At 42.8% G+C, this 18,393-nt stretch overlaps 2 protein-coding genes across 2 annotated transcripts; one reads left to right on the top strand and one right to left on the bottom strand.

Annotated features, from left to right (window-relative positions):
* Positions 1-5: 5 nt before the first annotated feature.
* On the top strand, positions 6-9,759 carry LOC139400779 (collagen alpha-1(II) chain; the record flags this gene model as incomplete). The annotated part of the gene is made up of 10 exons (XM_071145424.1): positions 6-20; positions 582-689; positions 1,009-1,170; positions 1,411-1,572; positions 2,384-2,437; positions 2,574-2,681; positions 3,825-4,113; positions 4,602-4,789; positions 5,206-5,448; positions 9,295-9,759. Coding segments are annotated over 10 exons (1,476 nt in total), but the record flags the coding sequence as incomplete, so codon positions are not given.
* Positions 9,760-15,829: 6,070 nt separating this feature from the next.
* Positions 15,830-17,301, bottom strand: LOC139400780 (leucine-rich repeat-containing protein 3-like). Its single transcript, XM_071145425.1, has 2 exons — positions 16,880-17,301; positions 15,830-16,671 (listed from the first exon to the last, which is right to left on the bottom strand). Exons 1-2 carry the CDS (start codon positions 17,299-17,301, stop codon positions 16,101-16,103), a joined length of 993 nt encoding a protein of 330 aa, XP_071001526.1. The 3' UTR covers positions 15,830-16,100.
* Positions 17,302-18,393: the final 1,092 nt, after the last annotated feature.

Raw genomic sequence — 18,393 nt, 5'->3', positions numbered from 1 at the left:
CTGGCCTGCCAGGACCCTCTGTAAGTCACATACACCACATTACAGATCCCATTAATTCATTAGACTATTCCATCATTCATTAGACTATTCATTCGTTCATTCATTAGACTATTTATTCATTCATTCATTAGACTATTCATTAATTCATTAGACAATTCATTCATTAGACTTTTCATTAATTCATTAGGCCATTCATTAATTCCTTAGACTATTCATTCATGCATTCATTCATTAGACTATTCATTCATTCATTAGACTATTCATTCATTCGTTCATTAGACTATTAATTCATTCATTAGGCTATTCATTCAGTCATTCATTCATTCATTAGACTATTCATTCATTAGACTATTCATTCATTCATTCATTAGACTATTCATTCATTCATTATGATTCATTAGCCTATTATAGATGACAGAATAATATTGTACTGTCAATTGACTTGTACCCATCCCACCCATTTCAAGTAAGAATGGATGGATGAATATTCAAAGAAAAAGATCAGTGAATATATGACTATTGATTAGAGTGTCGCCCCCTATTGGTGGTCCACCAACTAACCCGTGTGTCCATCTCCCCAGGGAGAGCCTGGTAAACAAGGAGCTCCTGGTGGAAGCGGAGACCGTGGGCCCCCTGGCCCAGTGGGACCCCCTGGACTGACTGGACCCGCTGGAGAACCCGGGAGAGAGGTCAGTGTCTGTCCCATAGCGTGTTGTCTGAAATGACAGACGTCAGTGTCTGTCCCATAGCGTGTTGTGTCTGAAGTAGCATCCTAGTTCTTATATTGCTCATTACTTTTAAACAGGGTCCGCATAGTGCTCTGTCCAAATGTAGTGCACTATATAGGGAATAGTGTGCCATTCAATGCAGCACAGTGTCACCGTTATGGCCTCTCATGGTCATCTCTATACCTTCGGTACAATACTTTAACTCACTGTCATGATTAACTGGATCACTAACTATACGTTTGATGTTTCTGATATTAAACAATGTGTGATTGTCTCTCAGGGCAACGCTGGTTCTGATGGACCACCTGGTAGAGATGGATCCACTGGAATCAAGGGTGACCGTGGTAACACCGGTCCTGCTGGTGCTCCTGGCTCCCCAGGTGCTAATGGTTCCCCCGGCCCTGTCGGCCCCACCGGCAAGCAAGGAGACAGGGGAGAGGCTGTGAGTATACACCCTAAATCACTCCCCATTAACATCCCCAATGGCACCCCGTAGAAGCCTTTTAACACCCCTAAAAACCCCTCTCTTGAGAGGTGAATAACCCAGGCCATGTTATTGTTTTCTGTCTATTTTCTCAGTTCAGTCGATATATTAATAATGTTTTTATTATGACAGTTTACTCAGATACTATTGTATTGCAGCCCTTCCTGACCCTGTGTCTGTCTCTTGGCTGTTCTCTAGGGAGCTCAAGGACCCGCTGGACCTGCCGGGCCTGCTGGAGCCAGAGGAATGGCTGGGCCCCAAGGACCCCGTGGAGACAAGGGTGAGGCTGGAGAGGGTGGTGAGAGAGGACAGAAAGGACACAGAGGATTCACTGGTCTGCAGGGTCTGCCCGGACCTCCCGTAAGTACCCCCCTAATCTCCCTGTACCCCCTTATCTCCCTATACCCCCTAATCTCCCTATACCCCCTAATCTCCATATACCCCCTTATCTCCCTATACCCCCTTATCTCCCTGTACCCCCTAATCTCTCTATATCACAAATTTCTCAATATCACAAATTTCTCTATATCATTGAAATGTCCCTTTAGCCTTTACCTGTAGTTGTGTATATCCTATGGACATTGTCTCACCTTGTCTCTTCCCAGAGGATCAATCTGACCTATAGACATTGTCTCACCTTGTCTCTGCCCATGGGATCAATCTGACCTATAGACATTGTCTCACCTTGTCTCTCCCCATAGGATCAATCTGACCTATAGACATTGTCTCACCTTGTCTCTCCCCATAGGATCAATCTGTCCTATAGACATTGTCTCACCTTGTCTCTCCCCATAGGATCAATCTGACCTATAGACATTGTCTCACCTTGTCTCTCCCCATAGGATCAATCTGACCTATAGACATTGTCTCACCTTGTCTCTCCCCAGAGGATCAATCTGACCTATAGACATTGTCTCACCTTGTCTCTGCCCATAGGATCAATCTGTCCTATAGACATTGTCTCCCCTTGTCTCTGCCCATAGGATCAATCTGACCTATAGACATTGTCTCACCTTGTCTCTCCCCATAGGATCAATCTGACCTATAGACATTGTCTCACCTTGTCTCTCCCCAGAGAGTCAATCTGACCTATAGACATTGTCTCACCTTGTCTCTTCCCAGAGGGTCAATCTGTCCTATAAACATTGTCTCACCTTGTCTCTCCACATAGGGTCAATCTGGAGACCAGGGTGCCTCTGGACCTGCTGGACCAAGTGGATCAAGGGTGAGTATAGACAGAATGATTAACAACTCTTACACAGAGTTTTGAGATGTACCCTTCCTTATTGTCAGCCAAAGAGCATGGCAGGCAGAGCTCTAGTCTACAGTACAGTACATCTGAATCCTTGTGTTCTGTTTAGGGACCTCCCGGACCCGTTGGTCCCTCTGGAAAGGATGGTTCCAACGGTATGCCCGGCCCCATCGGACCCCCCGGACCCCGTGGTCGCTCTGGAGAGACTGGTCCCTCTGTGAGTAACGCTCTCATCTCCCATCTATCTCTCAATTTATCTTAGTACTAGAGAGGAGAGGAGAGGAGAGGAGAGGAGAGGAGAGGAGAGGAGAGGAGAGGAGAGAAGGGGAGAGAAGGGGAGGGGAGGAGAAAGAAGAGGAGAGGAGAGGAGAGGAGAGGAGAGGAGGGGAGGTGAGAGGAGGGGAGGGGAGGGGAGGGGAGGGGAGGGGAGGAGAGGAGAGGAGAGGAGAGGAGAGGAGAGGAGAGGAGAGGAGAGGAGAGGAGAGGAGAGGAGAGGAGAGGAAAGAAGGGGAGAGAAGGGGAGGGGAGGAGAAAGAAGAGGAGAGGAGAGGAGAGGAGAGGAGAGGAGAGAGAGAGGGGAGAGAGAGAGGGAGAGAAGGGGAGGAGAAATAAGAGGAGGTGAGAGGAGAGGAGAGGAGAGGAGAGGAGAGGAGAGGAGAGGAAAGGAGAGGAGAGGAGAGGAAAGAAGGGGAGAGGAGAGGAGAGGAGAGGAGAGGAGAGGAGAGGAGAGAGAGAGAGAGGGAGAGAGAGAGATATAGAGAGAGAGATATAGAGAGAGAAGGGGAGGAGAAATAAGAGGAGGTGAGAGGAGAGGAGAGGAGAGGAGAGGAGAGGAGAGGAGAGGAGAGGAGAGGAGAGGAGAGAGAGAGAGAGAGAGGGATAGAGAGAGAGATATAGAGAGAGAAGGGGAGGAGAAATAAGAGGAGGTGAGAGGAGAGGAGAGGAGAGGAGAGGAGAGGAGAGGAGAGGAGAGGAGAGGAGAGGAGAGGAGAGGAGAGGAGAGGAGAGGAGAGGAGAGGAGAGGAGAGGAGAGGAGGGGAGGTGAGAGGAGGGGAGGGGAGGGGAGAGGAGAGAGAAGAGAGGAGAAGAGAAGAGGAGAGAGCAGTGTATGACATGGTGCAAATCTCAAATCACCCCCTGTTCCTCGTATAGTGTGCTACCTTTGCTCTGGTCAAAGTAATGCCCTGTGTAGGGAGCAGGTTGTCATCTGAGACAGCAGCCAGCTATATAAACACTTTATGTCCCCTCTGCTCTGTGCTTTTCGTCTTCTGAAATACCTATGGCCCTGGTAGCAGCACATCACCAGTAGCTTGTAGTCTAGCGTCTTGGTTTTCCAATTTCTTCTGTCTGTGTATCTCAGGGTCCACCTGGAAACTCCGGTCCCCCTGGTCCTCCTGGTCCTCCCGGCCCTGGTATCGACATGTCTGCCTTCGCTGGCCTGTCTCAGCCTGAGAAATCCCCCGATCCCCTGAGGTACATGAGGGCCGACCAGGCCTCCGGAAACCTGAGGACGCACGACGCCGAGGTGGACGCCACGCTCAAGTCTCTCAACAACCAGATTGAGAACATCCGCTCCCCCGAGGGCTCCAAGAAGAACCCTGCACGTACTTGCAGAGACCTGAAGCTGTGCCACCCAGACTGGAAGAGTGGTGAGTGACGGGATAGGAGTGATTAATGGCTCTTTGTTTAGGGGTCAATCGTTAAAGCCAAGCAACATGACTTGACCAGGAAAAACTCAGGGCCCTAAAGTTTCTCCTGCTCAGGTGACGTTTCGCCTGCTCAGGTGAGGTTTCTCCTGCTCAGGTGACGTTTCTCCTGCTCAGGTGACGTTTCTCCTGCTCAGGTGAGGTTTCTCCTGCTCAGGTGACGTTTCTCCTGCTCAGGTGAGGTTTCTCCTGCTCAGGTGACGTTTCTCCTGCTCAGGTGACGTTTCTCCTGCACAGGTGACGTTTCTCCTGCTCAGGTGACGTTTCTCCTGTCCCCACTGGTTAGGACGGGCAAAAATGCCATAATATTTAGGGAAGTCTAGAAGGTTCTGTCTTAAGAGAAAGTAAATATAAACATGTGTAATGTAGTACAGAGTTTTAGAGAGCTGATTCAATCTGAGCCGTTTCCTGTCTCCGCCGCCTGTCTGCAGGAGAGTACTGGATCGACCCTAACCAGGGCTGCACCATAGACGCCATCAAGGTCTACTGTAACATGGAGACCGGAGAGTCCTGTGTCTACCCCAAGCCCGCCAGCATCCCCAAGAAGAACTGGTGGTCCAGCAAGAGCAAGGCTGCCAAACACATCTGGTTCGGAGAGACCATGAACGGAGGATTCCACGTGAGTCACCCTTCAATCTCTTGTTTCGGCTCTCTTCTAATATATTATCACGATCGTACAATCGTGATTTTTCCCCCCCTCTTCAATCTCAGGTGACATCTGTTATGTGTGCAGTGCACTTATTTACTCAAGCCTCTCTGTGATTAGTCTGTTTCGGTCCTTTAGGGGATTCCTGTTTTTTGTTTGACTAAAATACGACACAATAACTTTTTTTTACGTACATTATCTCAATCAATGCCACTAAGTCCGTTCAAAATTCTGATATAGTTCTGATATAATGATGTCATTGATTCTTACATCCCTGTCTCCCTGTTCTCTCTCACTAGTTTTAACCATTGACATTGTAAAATGATATCCATTGTTCAACCGGTCCTAACCGCCCTTCTCCCCTCCTCTCTCTCTGCTGCCCTCTACAGTTCAGCTATGGCGATGAGAGTCTGGCAGCCAACACGGCCAGCATCCAGATGACCTTCCTGCGGCTGCTGTCCACCGAGGCTAATCAGAACCTCACCTACCACTGCAAGAACAGCGTGGCCTATATGGACGGGGCCACGGGGAACCTGAAGAAGGCCGTGCTGCTCCAGGGCTCCAACGACGTGGAGATCAGAGCTGAGGGCAACAGCCGCTTCACCTACACCGTTATGGAGGACGGCTGCACGGTGAGAGGATGAACACACACACACACACACACACTCTCTCATACATACACACCCACACACAGGCTACAGCCACTTTACATACACCATTATGGAGGACCACTGCACGGTGAGAGGATGAACACACACAGACGCACACACACACACTCTCTCTCTCATACATACACACCCACAATTCAATTCGGATCACAATGTGATGGAGGATGGCTGCACTGTGATGAAAACACACAGAACAGTTTTGAGACTATTTAACCCTAACCCACAAATACACTCATTCACTGTCCCCTATCAATATCTATAACATGTCTGTCCCCTATCAATATCTATAACATGTCTATAACATGTCTATAACATGTCTGTCCCCTATCAATATCTATAACATGTCTGTCCCCTATCAATATCTATAACATGTCTGTTCCCTATCAATATCTATAACATGTCTATAATATGTCTATAACATGTCTGTCCCCTATCAATATCTATAACATGTCTGTCCCCTATCAATATCTATAGCATGTCTATAAAATGTCTATAACATGTCTATAACATGTCTGTCCCCTATCAATATCTATAACATGTCTATAACATGTCTGTCCCCTATCAATATCTATAACATGTCTGTCCCCTATCAATATCTATAACATGTCTGTCCCCTATCAATATCTAGAACATGTCTATAACATGTCTGTCCCCTATCAATATCTATAACATGTCTGTCCCCTATCAATATCTAGAACATGTCTATAACATGTCTATAACATGTCTGTCCCCTATCAATATCTATAACATGTCTGTCCCCTATCAATGTCTATAACATGTCTGTCCCCTATCAATATCTATAACATGTATATAACATGTCTGTCCCCTATCAATATCTATAACATGTCTATAACATGTCTGTCCCCTATCAATATCTATAACATGTCTATAACATGTCTGTCCCCTATCAATATCTATAGCATGTCTGTCCCCTATCAATATCTATAACATGTCTGTCCCTATCAATATCTATAACATGTCTGTCCCCTATCGATGTCTATAACATGTCTGTCCCCTATCAATATCTATAACATGTCTGTCCCCTATCAATGTCTATAACATGTCTGTCCCCTATCAATATCTATAACATGTCTATAACATGTCTGTCCCCTATCAATATCTATAACATGTCTATAACATGTCTGTCCCCTATCAATATCTATAACATGTCTGTCCCCTATCAATGTCTATAACATGTCTGTCCCCTATCAATATCTATAACATGTCTGTCCCTATCAATATCTATAACATGTCTGTCCCTATCGATGTCTATAACATGTCTGTCCCCTATCAATATCTATAACATGTCTGTCCCCTATCAATGTCTATAACATGTCTGTCCCCTATCAATATCTATAACATGTCTGTCCCCTATCAATATCTATAACATGTCTATAACATGTCTGTCCCCTATCAATATCTATAGCATGTCTGTCCCCTATCAATATCTATAACATGTCTATAACATGTCTGTCCCCTATCAATATCTATAACATGTCTGTCCCCTATCAATGTCTATAACATGTCTGTCCCCTATCAATATCTATAACATGTCTATAACATGTCTGTCCCCTATCAATATCTATAACATGACTGTCCCCTATCAATGTCTATTACATGACTGTCCCCTATCAATATCTATAACATGTCTATAACATGTCTGTCCCCTATCAATGTCTATAACATGTCTGTCCCCTATCAATGTCTATAACATGTCTGTCCCCTATCAATATCTATAACATGTCTATAACATGTCTGTCCCCTATCAATATCTATAACATGTCTATAACATGTCTGTCCCCTATCAATATCTATAACATGTCTGTCCCCTATCAATGTCTATTACATGTCTGTCCCCTATCAATATCTATAACATGCCTGTCCCTATCAATATCTATAACATGTCTGTCCCTATCGATGTCTATAACATGTCTGTCCCCTATCAATATCTATAACATGTCTATAACATGTCTGTCCCCTATCAATGTCTATAACATGTCTGTCCCCTATCAATATCTATAACATGTCTATAACATGTCTGTCCCCTATCAATATCTATAACATGTCTATAACATGTCTGTCCCCTATCAATATCTATAGCATGTCTGTCCCGTATCAATATCTATATAATGTCTATAACATGTCTGTCCCCTATCAATATCTATAACATGTCTGTCCCCTATCAATGTCTATAACATGTCTGTCCCCTATCAATATCTATAACATGTCTATAACATGTCTGTCCCCTATCAATATCTATAACATGACTGTCCCCTAACAATGTCTATTACATGACTGTCCCCTATCAATATCTATAACATGTCTATAACATGTCTGTCCCCTATCAATGTCTATAACATGTCTGTCCCCTATCAATGTCTATTACATGACTGTCCCCTATCAATATCTATAACATGTCTATAACATGTCTGTCCCCTATCAATGTCTATAACATGTCTGTCCCCTATCAATATCTATAACATGTCTATAACATGTCTGTCCCCTATCAATATCTATAACATGACTGTCCCCTATCAATGTCTATTACATGTCTGTCCCCTATCAATATCTATAACATGACTGTCCCCTATCAATGTCTATTACATGACTGTCCCCTATCAATATCTATAACATGTCTGTCCCCTATCAGTGTCTATAACATGTCTATAACATGTCTATAACATGTCTGTCCCCTATCAATATCTATAACATGACTGTCCCCTATCAATATCTATAACATGTCTATAACATGACTGTCCCCTATCAATGTCTATTACATGACTGTCCCCTATCAATATCTATAACATGTCTGTCCCCTATCAGTGTCTATAACATGTCTATAACATGTCTGTCCCCTATCAATGTCTATAACATGACTGTCCCCTATCAATATCTATAACATGTCTGTCCCCTATCAGTGTCTATAACATGTCTATAACATGTCTGTCCCCTATCAATATCTATAACATGTCTGTCCCCTATCAGTGTCTATAACATGTCTATAACATGTCTGTCCCCTATCAATATCTATAACATGTCTGTCCCCTATCAATATCTATAACATGTCTGTCCCCTATCAATATCTATAACATGTCTATAACATGTCTATAACATGACTGTCCCCTATCAATATTTATATCATGTCTATAACATGTCTATAACATGTCTGTCCCCTATCAATATCGATAACATGTCCGTCCCCTATCAATATCTATAACATGACTGTCCCCTATCAATGTCTATAACATGACTGTCCCCTATCAATGTCTATAACATGTCTGTCCCCTATCAATGTCTATAACATGTCTGTCCCCTATCAATGTCTATAACATGACTGTCCCCTATCAATATCTATAACATGTCTATAACATGTCTATAACATGTCTGTCCCCTATCAATATCTATAACATGTCTGTCCCCTATCAATATCTATAACATGTCTGTCCCCTGTCAATATCTATAACATGTCTGTCCCCTATCAGTGTCTATAACATGTCTGTCCCCTGTCAATATCTATAACATGTCTATAACATGTCTGTCCCCTATCAATATCTATAACATGTCTGTCCCCTGTCAATATCTATAACATGTCTGTCCCCTATCAATATCTATAACATGTCTGTCCCCTATCAATATCTATAACATGTCTGTCCCCTGTCAATATCTATAACATGTCTATAACATGTCTGTCCCCTATCAATATCTATAACATGTCTGTCCCCTATCAATATCTATAACATGTCTGTTCCCTATCAATATCTATAACATGTCTATAACATGTCTATAACATGACTATCTCTCTGTCCCCAGAAACATAAAGGAACGTGGGGAAAGACAGTGATTGAGTACAGATCCCAGAAGACCAGCCGGCTGCCCATCGTGGACATCGCTCCTGTGGATATTGGAGGAGCGGACCAAGAGTTTGGTGTTGACGTCGGCGCAGTTTGCTTCTTGTAAAGAAAGAGGGATGAAAAGAAGGAGAAGTAGAGGGGAAAAACACATCAAATATGAGAGAGAGGAACACACGCTTCTATCAAAAAAGGAAGAATGAAAGAAAGAATAGAGAAAGATCAAGACACTTTTATATAATTTTTTTGTTTAAGTAGAAAGTGCTTTTTCCAACTAAGTCCTGCACTGAATGGCACCGGCAATATTCATCTGGGATTTCGTGGCCTTCCAGTCTCCCTCCATCAGACCCCCCTCCCATGGTGCCCCAGCCCTCCCTCCACCCCCCACCCTGGGAGCACCACCCCACTAACAAGAAGGATCGAGGAGAAGAGGAGAAAAGGAGAAGAGGAGAAAGAGGCAGCGTGCCAGACAATGAGTTGGTGTTATTTATTTATTGTTCAGGTGTGGGTCCCAGGTGTGTTAGGACTGAGTGTGTGTAGCCTGTAAAAAGGCCCCACCCACAACAACATACATATTCTATCAGTTCCCCCTTTTCATGTTCCTCCTCTATACCTCCACACCCTAAATATTATACCAATTCCAAACCAAAAAAATCTGGCAGTGTGATAAGTGCAGGTGTTCCTACTTCCAACCGCCGCCCCAGTGTGTATCAGGAAGTTACTGTCTATTATAATAAAGTCAAATGGTGCTATTGTTGTAAAACCAGTCTGTATTCTTTAACAACCAGATACTAATGTATTAGTGACATGTTTATAATGTGTGTACATATATGTATATGTGTGTATACATATATATATATACATATATATATATATATATATATATATATATATATATATATATATATATATATATATATATATATGCATTTTTCAGAGAGTACATTTCACGCTGAGATCATTTTTCAGAGTGGTAAATGTTGCTGCCCCCCCCCCCCCCCTCCCTCCAACCCAACCCTGACCCTTCTCCGTGGTAAACCCAATGACACAAAAACCATGTCCATAATATATTTTGTAAAGAGACATGTTCAATTCGGAATCAATCCGAGCTCTAAATTTATTTTGTTTTTTTTAATTTTGTTTTAATTATAATATTTTAAGCTACCTCACACACACACACAAAAAGAAAGAAACAACAGAGCAAAGTTAAATCCTGTATCCAAGTTTACAAATCCAGCTTTGGCCATCTTCTCTTTGGTGCATTAGACCCCATGTTGTGAGAAGCCCACCAGAAGTTGACTTTGACCGTTGACCTATCCCACTCCACTTCCTCCCATAAACCCCCTGCTGTCCCCTCACACAGGAAGTACCTTCTGCCCTGGTAGGAAGTACCTCGGCCCTGGCCATGCCCCTCTAGGATCAGGAACGGGATATGGCTTTTTGACTTGATATCACGACTGGACAATCCAGCCCTCATTTACACACAGAGGGAAAGCACCACGACCAGGGCAGAGGGTGTGCATTCGTTTGTGAGGGGGTAGTAAATATATTTTTTAATATTAATAATAATAGTCATATTGTTAATAATAACATCATTACTATTATTATTATTATTATTAAATATGATGATCATGTTTTTGTTACGGTTTTGATTCATGTAAATTGGAAATAAAAGAAAAAAGAACAATTAACAGGCTGAAGTCGCTTTTTATTTTATTGTTGTTGTTGTTGTTGTTGTTGTTTTTGTTTTTGTGGTTGTTATTCACCCCCCATAATGCTCCAGAGAAGAGTGTGTGTGGGGTTGGGTGCTGTGGTGGTGTGGGTGTTTTTGTGGTTGTTATTCACCCCCCCCCATAATGCTCCAGAGAATAAGTTAAACATATCTGGGGAGATTATTTGTTTCTGAAACCTGAAAGTATGATTGAACTTTGTTGTTGTTGTTGTTGTTGACGGTATTATATTCCCAGAGATAGAAGCCGTACCAAATCTAGATTCTGTGTCCTGTATGGGTCTTTCCGTTGGTCTGTGTGTTTGAGCTAAATGCATATCGAGGGGTGGAATGTAGTCAGAACACACAAGGAGAGACCATGGATCACAAGTGGGTGGTACCCCATTTTATTTGTTGTTTCCTTCATTGGAGAGAGTATGCAACATTTTGTGAGGAGGTGCGAAGTTCATATCATGTACTATTTTGTAAAATGTAAAAACCTTTTTTCAAAATGTTCAGATGGTTTTTTAAGCATGCTAGATAAGAGAAGGGAAACATTTCCAACCGCTATCATCAGTAACTGTATGAACTGATTGTCATCCTGTCTTTACATTTTTTTCCCCTTTTCTTTCCTGACCTTTCACCTTTCACCGTAGCAATAAAAGGTAGAAGCATTTCTCTAAACAACACAGAGCCACGTTTCTTTTATTTTTTATACATTTTTTTAATTTTTTCCCCCGTAATTTGGTTTTAAAGTTCATTTATTATTTGATGTATTGGTTCCCGAATCTACGATGTTGTCAATCATTATTCTAACAAAGACGACATTTAAAACAACAGGAGAAAAAAACTAAATCAGCAAGACGAAAATACATCACAAATAAACCCTGTTGTAAAAATGACACAGAAGGAGGCATGCTTGGTTCTTGTTGTCTGGGTTATTGGCATCTCCACAGACCGGTTTTGTCACTCAGGTTGTGGTATTCATTGTAGCCTATGACATAAAACAGTTACACTACAGTTAATGACAGGACAGTGCAATCAATTAAAGGAGTTGGGTTATCATTTAAAGGGACTGTGCTATCATTTAAATTGACAGTGCTATCATTTAAATGAACAGTGCTATCATTTAAATGAACAGTGCTATCATTTAAAGGGACTGTGCAATCATTGAACTTGCCAGTGCTATCATTTTAATTGGCAGTGCTATCATTTTAATTGGCAGTGCTATCATTTTAATTGGCAGTGCTATCATTTTAATTGGCAGTGCTATCATTTTAATTGGCAGTGCTATCATTTTAATTGGCGGTGCTATCATTTTAATTGGCAGTGCTATCATTTTAATTGGCAGTGCTATCATTTTAATTGACAGTGCTATCGTTTCAATTGACAGTGCTATCATTTTAATTGACAGTGCTATCACTTAAATTGACAGTGCTATCATTTTAATTGGCAGTGCTATCATTTTAATTGACAGTGCTATCGTTTCAATTGACAGTGCTATCATTTTAATTGACAGTGCTATCACTTAAATTGACAGTGCTATCACTTAAATTGACAGTGCTATGACTTAAATTGACAGTGCTATCACTTCAATTGACAGTGCTATCATTTAAATTGACAGTGCTATCATTTAACTTGACAGTGCTATCATTTAACTTGACAGTGCTCTCTTTTAAATTGACAGTGCTATCATTTAACTTGACAGTGCTATCATTTAACTTGACAGTGCTCTCTTTTAAATTGACAGTGCTGTCATTTAAATTGACAGTGCTATCATTTAAATTGACAGTGCTATCATTTAAATTGACAGTGCTATCATTTAAAATTGACAGAGTTATCATTTAAATTGACAGTGCTATACCACAACCTGTGCTAGAATGGAACTCTGAATGCCACAACATTACACACACAATACAAAACCTCTTAGGGTTTGTCTGAGACAAAAGGAATAGGAATATCTCCATAGAAACATACCACATATAGGCTATTGTACAAACAGTTTTTTTTTTTCATGAAACACATAATATCCTATTCTGATTGATATAGCAACAATATGGTACAGGACTCATTCTCAATCAATAATGTCAGAAAAAAAAAGTCATTCAACGAATTACACATTCACCTGCATGCTTTCATTGAGTTCACGACATTAAGCTATTCAGTCTGGATCGCTGAAGCGTTACAGATTCTGCGATATACATTTTAAGATCCTTTCCCATTGAGCTGGCATGTGCAACGTTTACCGTGAATGTGGTCTCCGCTAAAGCGGGAACATTGCCTTTAAATTTCAATCGGGCTGTAATGCTGAACTTCCATGACTGAATAGAGTCCCTAGTTTCAATCCACGGCGTGTTCGCGGACACTGCATTCACGGTAATAGCTGCATATTTCGGCTCAATTGGAAATATCTCAAAGTCGACTGTCTCTTTAAACTCACTTCACTAACAATAAGAAAGTCCAGGAGGAAAATATAGGACCATAACTTTAACCACACAGACAGAAAACCAGTCCTTAATAAAACATCACTAAGAAGATACGTTAGGATCCACAGAAACAAAGCATTTCCTTAAAAAAAACAAGTTTGTTTCATTCGTCTGATCATTTTTAACAAAGATAAATGTTAATTATTAAATAAATTCTAAATCAGGTCTTCATTTAATTTCTCTGCTTCCGAGACAGCTGATACCCTGCCATCATACACTAGCCTCTCCCACTTGGCCAATTTAGAAATGATTGCTTGTTACGTACTTGATGACTAAAAAAACGGATTCACCACCTGCTTCCTAGGGCCAGGGTAACATTAAAACAGCAGGAAGGAACGGATGTAGTGCAGATTGAGGGATTAGTGGGGTTTAATATAATTCTAACTTTATTTGTATAGCGCTTTTCGATACAAGTAACATGCTTCACATCATAAAATAAAATCACTAAGCATCTTTACAAAAGTGTGTCTTCGATAAGGGATTTAAAAAGAGGCACTGAATCTATAAGCCTGATGTCCCCTGGCAGACCATTCCAAACTCTCGGGCAAATGCCCGATCTCCTTTAGTTTTCAACCTAGACTTTGAATTGGTCAACAGTGGCCTGCCAGAGAATCTCAGGCTGTGTCCTGGCTCGTAGGGCGATAAAACACAGGATATGAATGTAGATGACTGGCTGGTTCAGAGTCAGTGACCTTGTAGAGTGAGAGGTTAAAATAGCCTTCACTGATCATCAAGGGCTGGAGAGAGATAAAGTAGGACTAATCATCCCGAACACTAAACAACATCGCATGCCTTTGGAACCTGATATACAGAATAGAAACAGACAGTCCCTCAGGTTATATGTTTGTAACGATCTGCTATCTGTCTGTCAAAAATAATTTGGTCAAGGTGAGTATTCCCTGTTAAGAGTACAATGGAAGATGAAAGCCACCAGTATTGATGATGAAAGCCACCAGTATTGAAGATGAAAGCCACCAGTATTGAAGATGAAAGCCACCAGTATTGAAGATGAAAGCCACCAGTATTGAAGATGAAAGACACCAGTATTGAAGATGAAAGCCACCAGTATAAAGCCACCAGTATAGAAGATGAAAGCCACCAGTATTGAAGATGAAAGCCACCAGTATAAAGCCACCAGTATTGAAGATGAAAGCCACCAGTATTGAAGATGAACGCCACCAGTATTGAAGATGAAAGCCACCAGTATTGAAGATGAAAGCCACCAGTATTGAAGATGAAAGCCACCAGTATTGAAGATGAAAGCCACCAGTATAAAGCCACCAGTATAGAAGATGAAAGCCACCAGTATTGAAGATGAAAGCCACCAGTATTGAAGATGAAAGCCACCAGTATAAAGCCACCAGTATTGAAGATGAAAGCCACCAGTATAAAGCCACCAGTATTGAAGATGAAAGCCACCAGTATTGAAGATGAAAGCCACCAGTATTGAAGATGAAAGCCACCAGTATTGAAGATGAAAGCCACCAGTATTGAAGATGAAAGCCACCAGTATAAAGCCACCAGTATTGAATATGAAAGCCACCATTATAAAGCCACCAGTATAAAGACACCAGTATTGAATATGAAAGCCACCAGTATAAAGCCACCAGTATGGAAGATGAAAGCCACCAGTATTGAAGATGAAAGCCACCAGTATTGAAGATGAAAGCCACCAGTGTTGATGATGAAAGCCACCAGTATTGAAGATGAAAGCCACCAGTATTGAAGATGAAAGCCACCAGTATTGAAGATGAAAGCCACCAGTATTGAAGATGAAAGCCACCAGTATTGATGATGAAAGCCACCAGTATTGATGATGAAAGCCACCAGTATAAAGCCACCAGTATAAAGCCACCAGTATTGAAGATGAAAGCCACCAGTATTGAAGATGAAAGCCACCAGTATTGATGATGAAAGCCACCAGTATAAAGCCACCAGTATTGATGATGAAAGCCACCAGTATAAAGCCACCAGTATAAAGCCACCAGTATTGAAGATGAAAGCCACCAGTATAAAGCCACCAGTATTGAAGATGAAAGCCACCAGTATTGATGATGAAAGCCACCAGTATTGAAGATGAAAGCCACCAGTATAAAGCCACCAGTATTGAAGATGAAAGCCACCAGTATTGATGATGAAAGCCACCAGTATAAAGCCACCAGTATAAAGCCACCAGTATTGATGATGAAAGCCACCAGTATTGAAGATTAAAGGTGCTGATCAATATTGTCTTCTCTGTTTCTTTCTTCTTCTGGTCTTTCTCTCCATTTGGACAGCGTTAAAGCCGTGCATATGCCAGTGGATACAAAAACCATCTTTTTTTGTATAAATGTAGTTAGGGCAAAAATATATAAATAATTATGGAAAAGTAGTTACAAAAATAAAATGCTGTAATCATTTAATTAAAGTCAAAGTTGTTATAGATAGTCCATTTTCAATTAACAAGCTCAGTCCCAATACAGAGACATGAATTGTCCCTACGGCCTTTTCGTAGGCCTTCTCTTGGTTGTTTTTGTAAAAGGGACTGTGTTCTCAATAACCTACCTGATTAAAGAAAGGCAATAAATAAATAGTTCAGAGACCAGTGCTTATCGTGTCTGTCTCAGTGACTGTTTTCCTCGGACTGGGCAAACTCTTCAGATACTCCAGATGTCTTCTGGTCTCAGCCTGGTTCTGTCTCACGTAGTAGACCACATAAACAATGACCATGAAGAACCACACGAACATGGTCACCAGCATAGCCACATCCGTGGTCTTCCGCTGGAGATTACAGAAGTTCACCCCAGAGTCGAGCAATTTAACCAGCGGTTGACCGGCGTGCTCCCCTGCACCCCCTGGATCCTCCCAGCGACTCACCTCCCCGGCGCTCCTCACAGAGCTCTCACACACGATCCCGTTGACCGTCTCCGGCTCTAGATTTAACGTCTCCACCAGCTCCTGCAGGGTACAGTCGCAGTGCCACGGGTTGTGGTAGAGGCGCGTCTTGGCCCGCGTGGAACTGAACTCGTCCCGGCTGGCCTGGCGTAACAGGTTGTGTGAAAGATCCAGGAGACGGAGCTCTGAGCTCAGGTGGCGCAGGGCCCCGGAGGAGAGGGTGTCGATGCGGTTGTGGGAGAGGTAAAGCTCCCTCAGGTGTGTCAGCTCCCTGAAAGGAAGGTATATAACAAGACGAAGTGTCAGAAACATCATAACTAGACCTGGAACTAAAACCAAAATGGGAGCCAGATATGAATTAAAATGAAAGAAATAGAAAAATATTAATTCATTAATTCATTAATCAATGAATAAATGAACTAATGACAATAATGAAGGTGAAGGTGAATAAAAAAAATCCCAATTGTTATCTTCCTTGCCTAAAGGCGCTCTCGGGGAGCGAGCGGATGTAGTTCCTCTCCAGGTGGAGGGTGACGGTGTCCGGAGGAAGGCCCTGGGGGAACTCACGGAGCCCAGCGTCCGTACACAGCACCATGCTGCTCTCCCACACACAGTGGCAGCTGTCAGGGCACTGGGGGAACACCGGGGAGAGTAGGAGGAGCAGGACCAGCAGGGTGAATGACCAGCCTCCCAGGCCTCGACCCAGGTCTCTCCCAAGCCTTGTCTCCTGACCCAGCCATGTCCTGGTTCCCTGCCCTCTCTCTCTCGCCCTCCCTCTCTCCAGTATTCTCTCTTTCCCAGGCTTTGTGCCCAGCCCTCCTCTCTCCAACACTTTACCCAATCCTCTCCGCAGCCCCAATCCATCTCCTCCATGACATCCAGTCCTCCCGCTGAGGCACATGTCCTCACCATAGCCCCCGACACACCCCAGGTCCAGAGGGAGATGCCAGGGCCAGCAGAGCCTGGTGGAACAGAACAGAAAACAGCATGAGAAGAGGCTATAGAACACACAGAACATCCACAGGAGGTGAGTGGAAAGTTCATACAGTACACCCACATCCACAGATGTTGGAGCGAAAGAACACATGGAAGGAACTTTGATTGGTGGAGAAGAAAAAGAACACATGGAAGGAACTTTGATTTGTGGAGAAGAAAAATAACACTGTAAGCAAATCCACTAAAGAACACACAGAAAACAACTAATTTGGCTTTGAGACAGGAGCTGGATACATTCTGTAGATGTTCACCAGGGAAAGTTGTTTTGTTATGGCAATGATTCAACCCTTACGTGATAAGGACCTTAGGACTTTGAACATAACGACCTGAGGGTTGAAATGTTCTTATAATAATCACTCTTGGGAGTTGGGAGCATCACAAGGGTGTCTCTGTCTCTGTCCATGGTCATAGAGTTTGTTAGGGCACACAGAGAGAGGAGGGGCGAGAGAGAGAGAACGAGAGAGAACGAGAGAGAACGAGAGAGAGAGAGAACGAGAACGAGAGAGAGAGAACGAGAGAGAGAGAACGAGAGAGAGAGAGAGAGAGAGAACGAGAGAGAACGAGAGAGAACGAGAGAGAACGAGAGAGAACGAGAGAGAGAGAACGAGAACGAGAGAGAGAGCGAGAGAGAGAGAGAGAGAACGAGAGAGAGAGAGAGAGAACGAGAGAGAGAACGAGAGAGAACGAGAGAGAGACGAGAGAGAGAACGAGAACGAGAGAGAGAGAGCGAGAGAGAGAGAGCGAGAGAGAGAGAGAGAACGAGAGAGAGAGAACGAGAGAGAACGAGAGAACGAGAGAGAACGAGAGAGAACGAGAGAGAACGAGAGAGAACGAGAGAGAACGAGAGAGAGAGAGAGAGAACGAGAGATAACGAGAGAGAGAGAACGAGAGAACGAGAGAGAGAGAACGAGAGAACGAGAGAGAGAGAACGAGAGAACGAGAGAGAGAGAACGAGAGAGAGAGAACGAGAGAGAGAGAGAGAGAACGAGAGAGAGAA

This window comes from Oncorhynchus clarkii, unplaced genomic scaffold (genome assembly GCF_045791955.1).
Source record: "Oncorhynchus clarkii lewisi isolate Uvic-CL-2024 unplaced genomic scaffold, UVic_Ocla_1.0 unplaced_contig_4276_pilon_pilon, whole genome shotgun sequence".
NCBI lineage: Eukaryota > Metazoa > Chordata > Actinopteri > Salmoniformes > Salmonidae > Oncorhynchus > Oncorhynchus clarkii.
The sequence above is the reverse complement of the archived record's forward strand: the minus strand, read 5'-3'. Positions and strand labels throughout refer to the sequence as shown.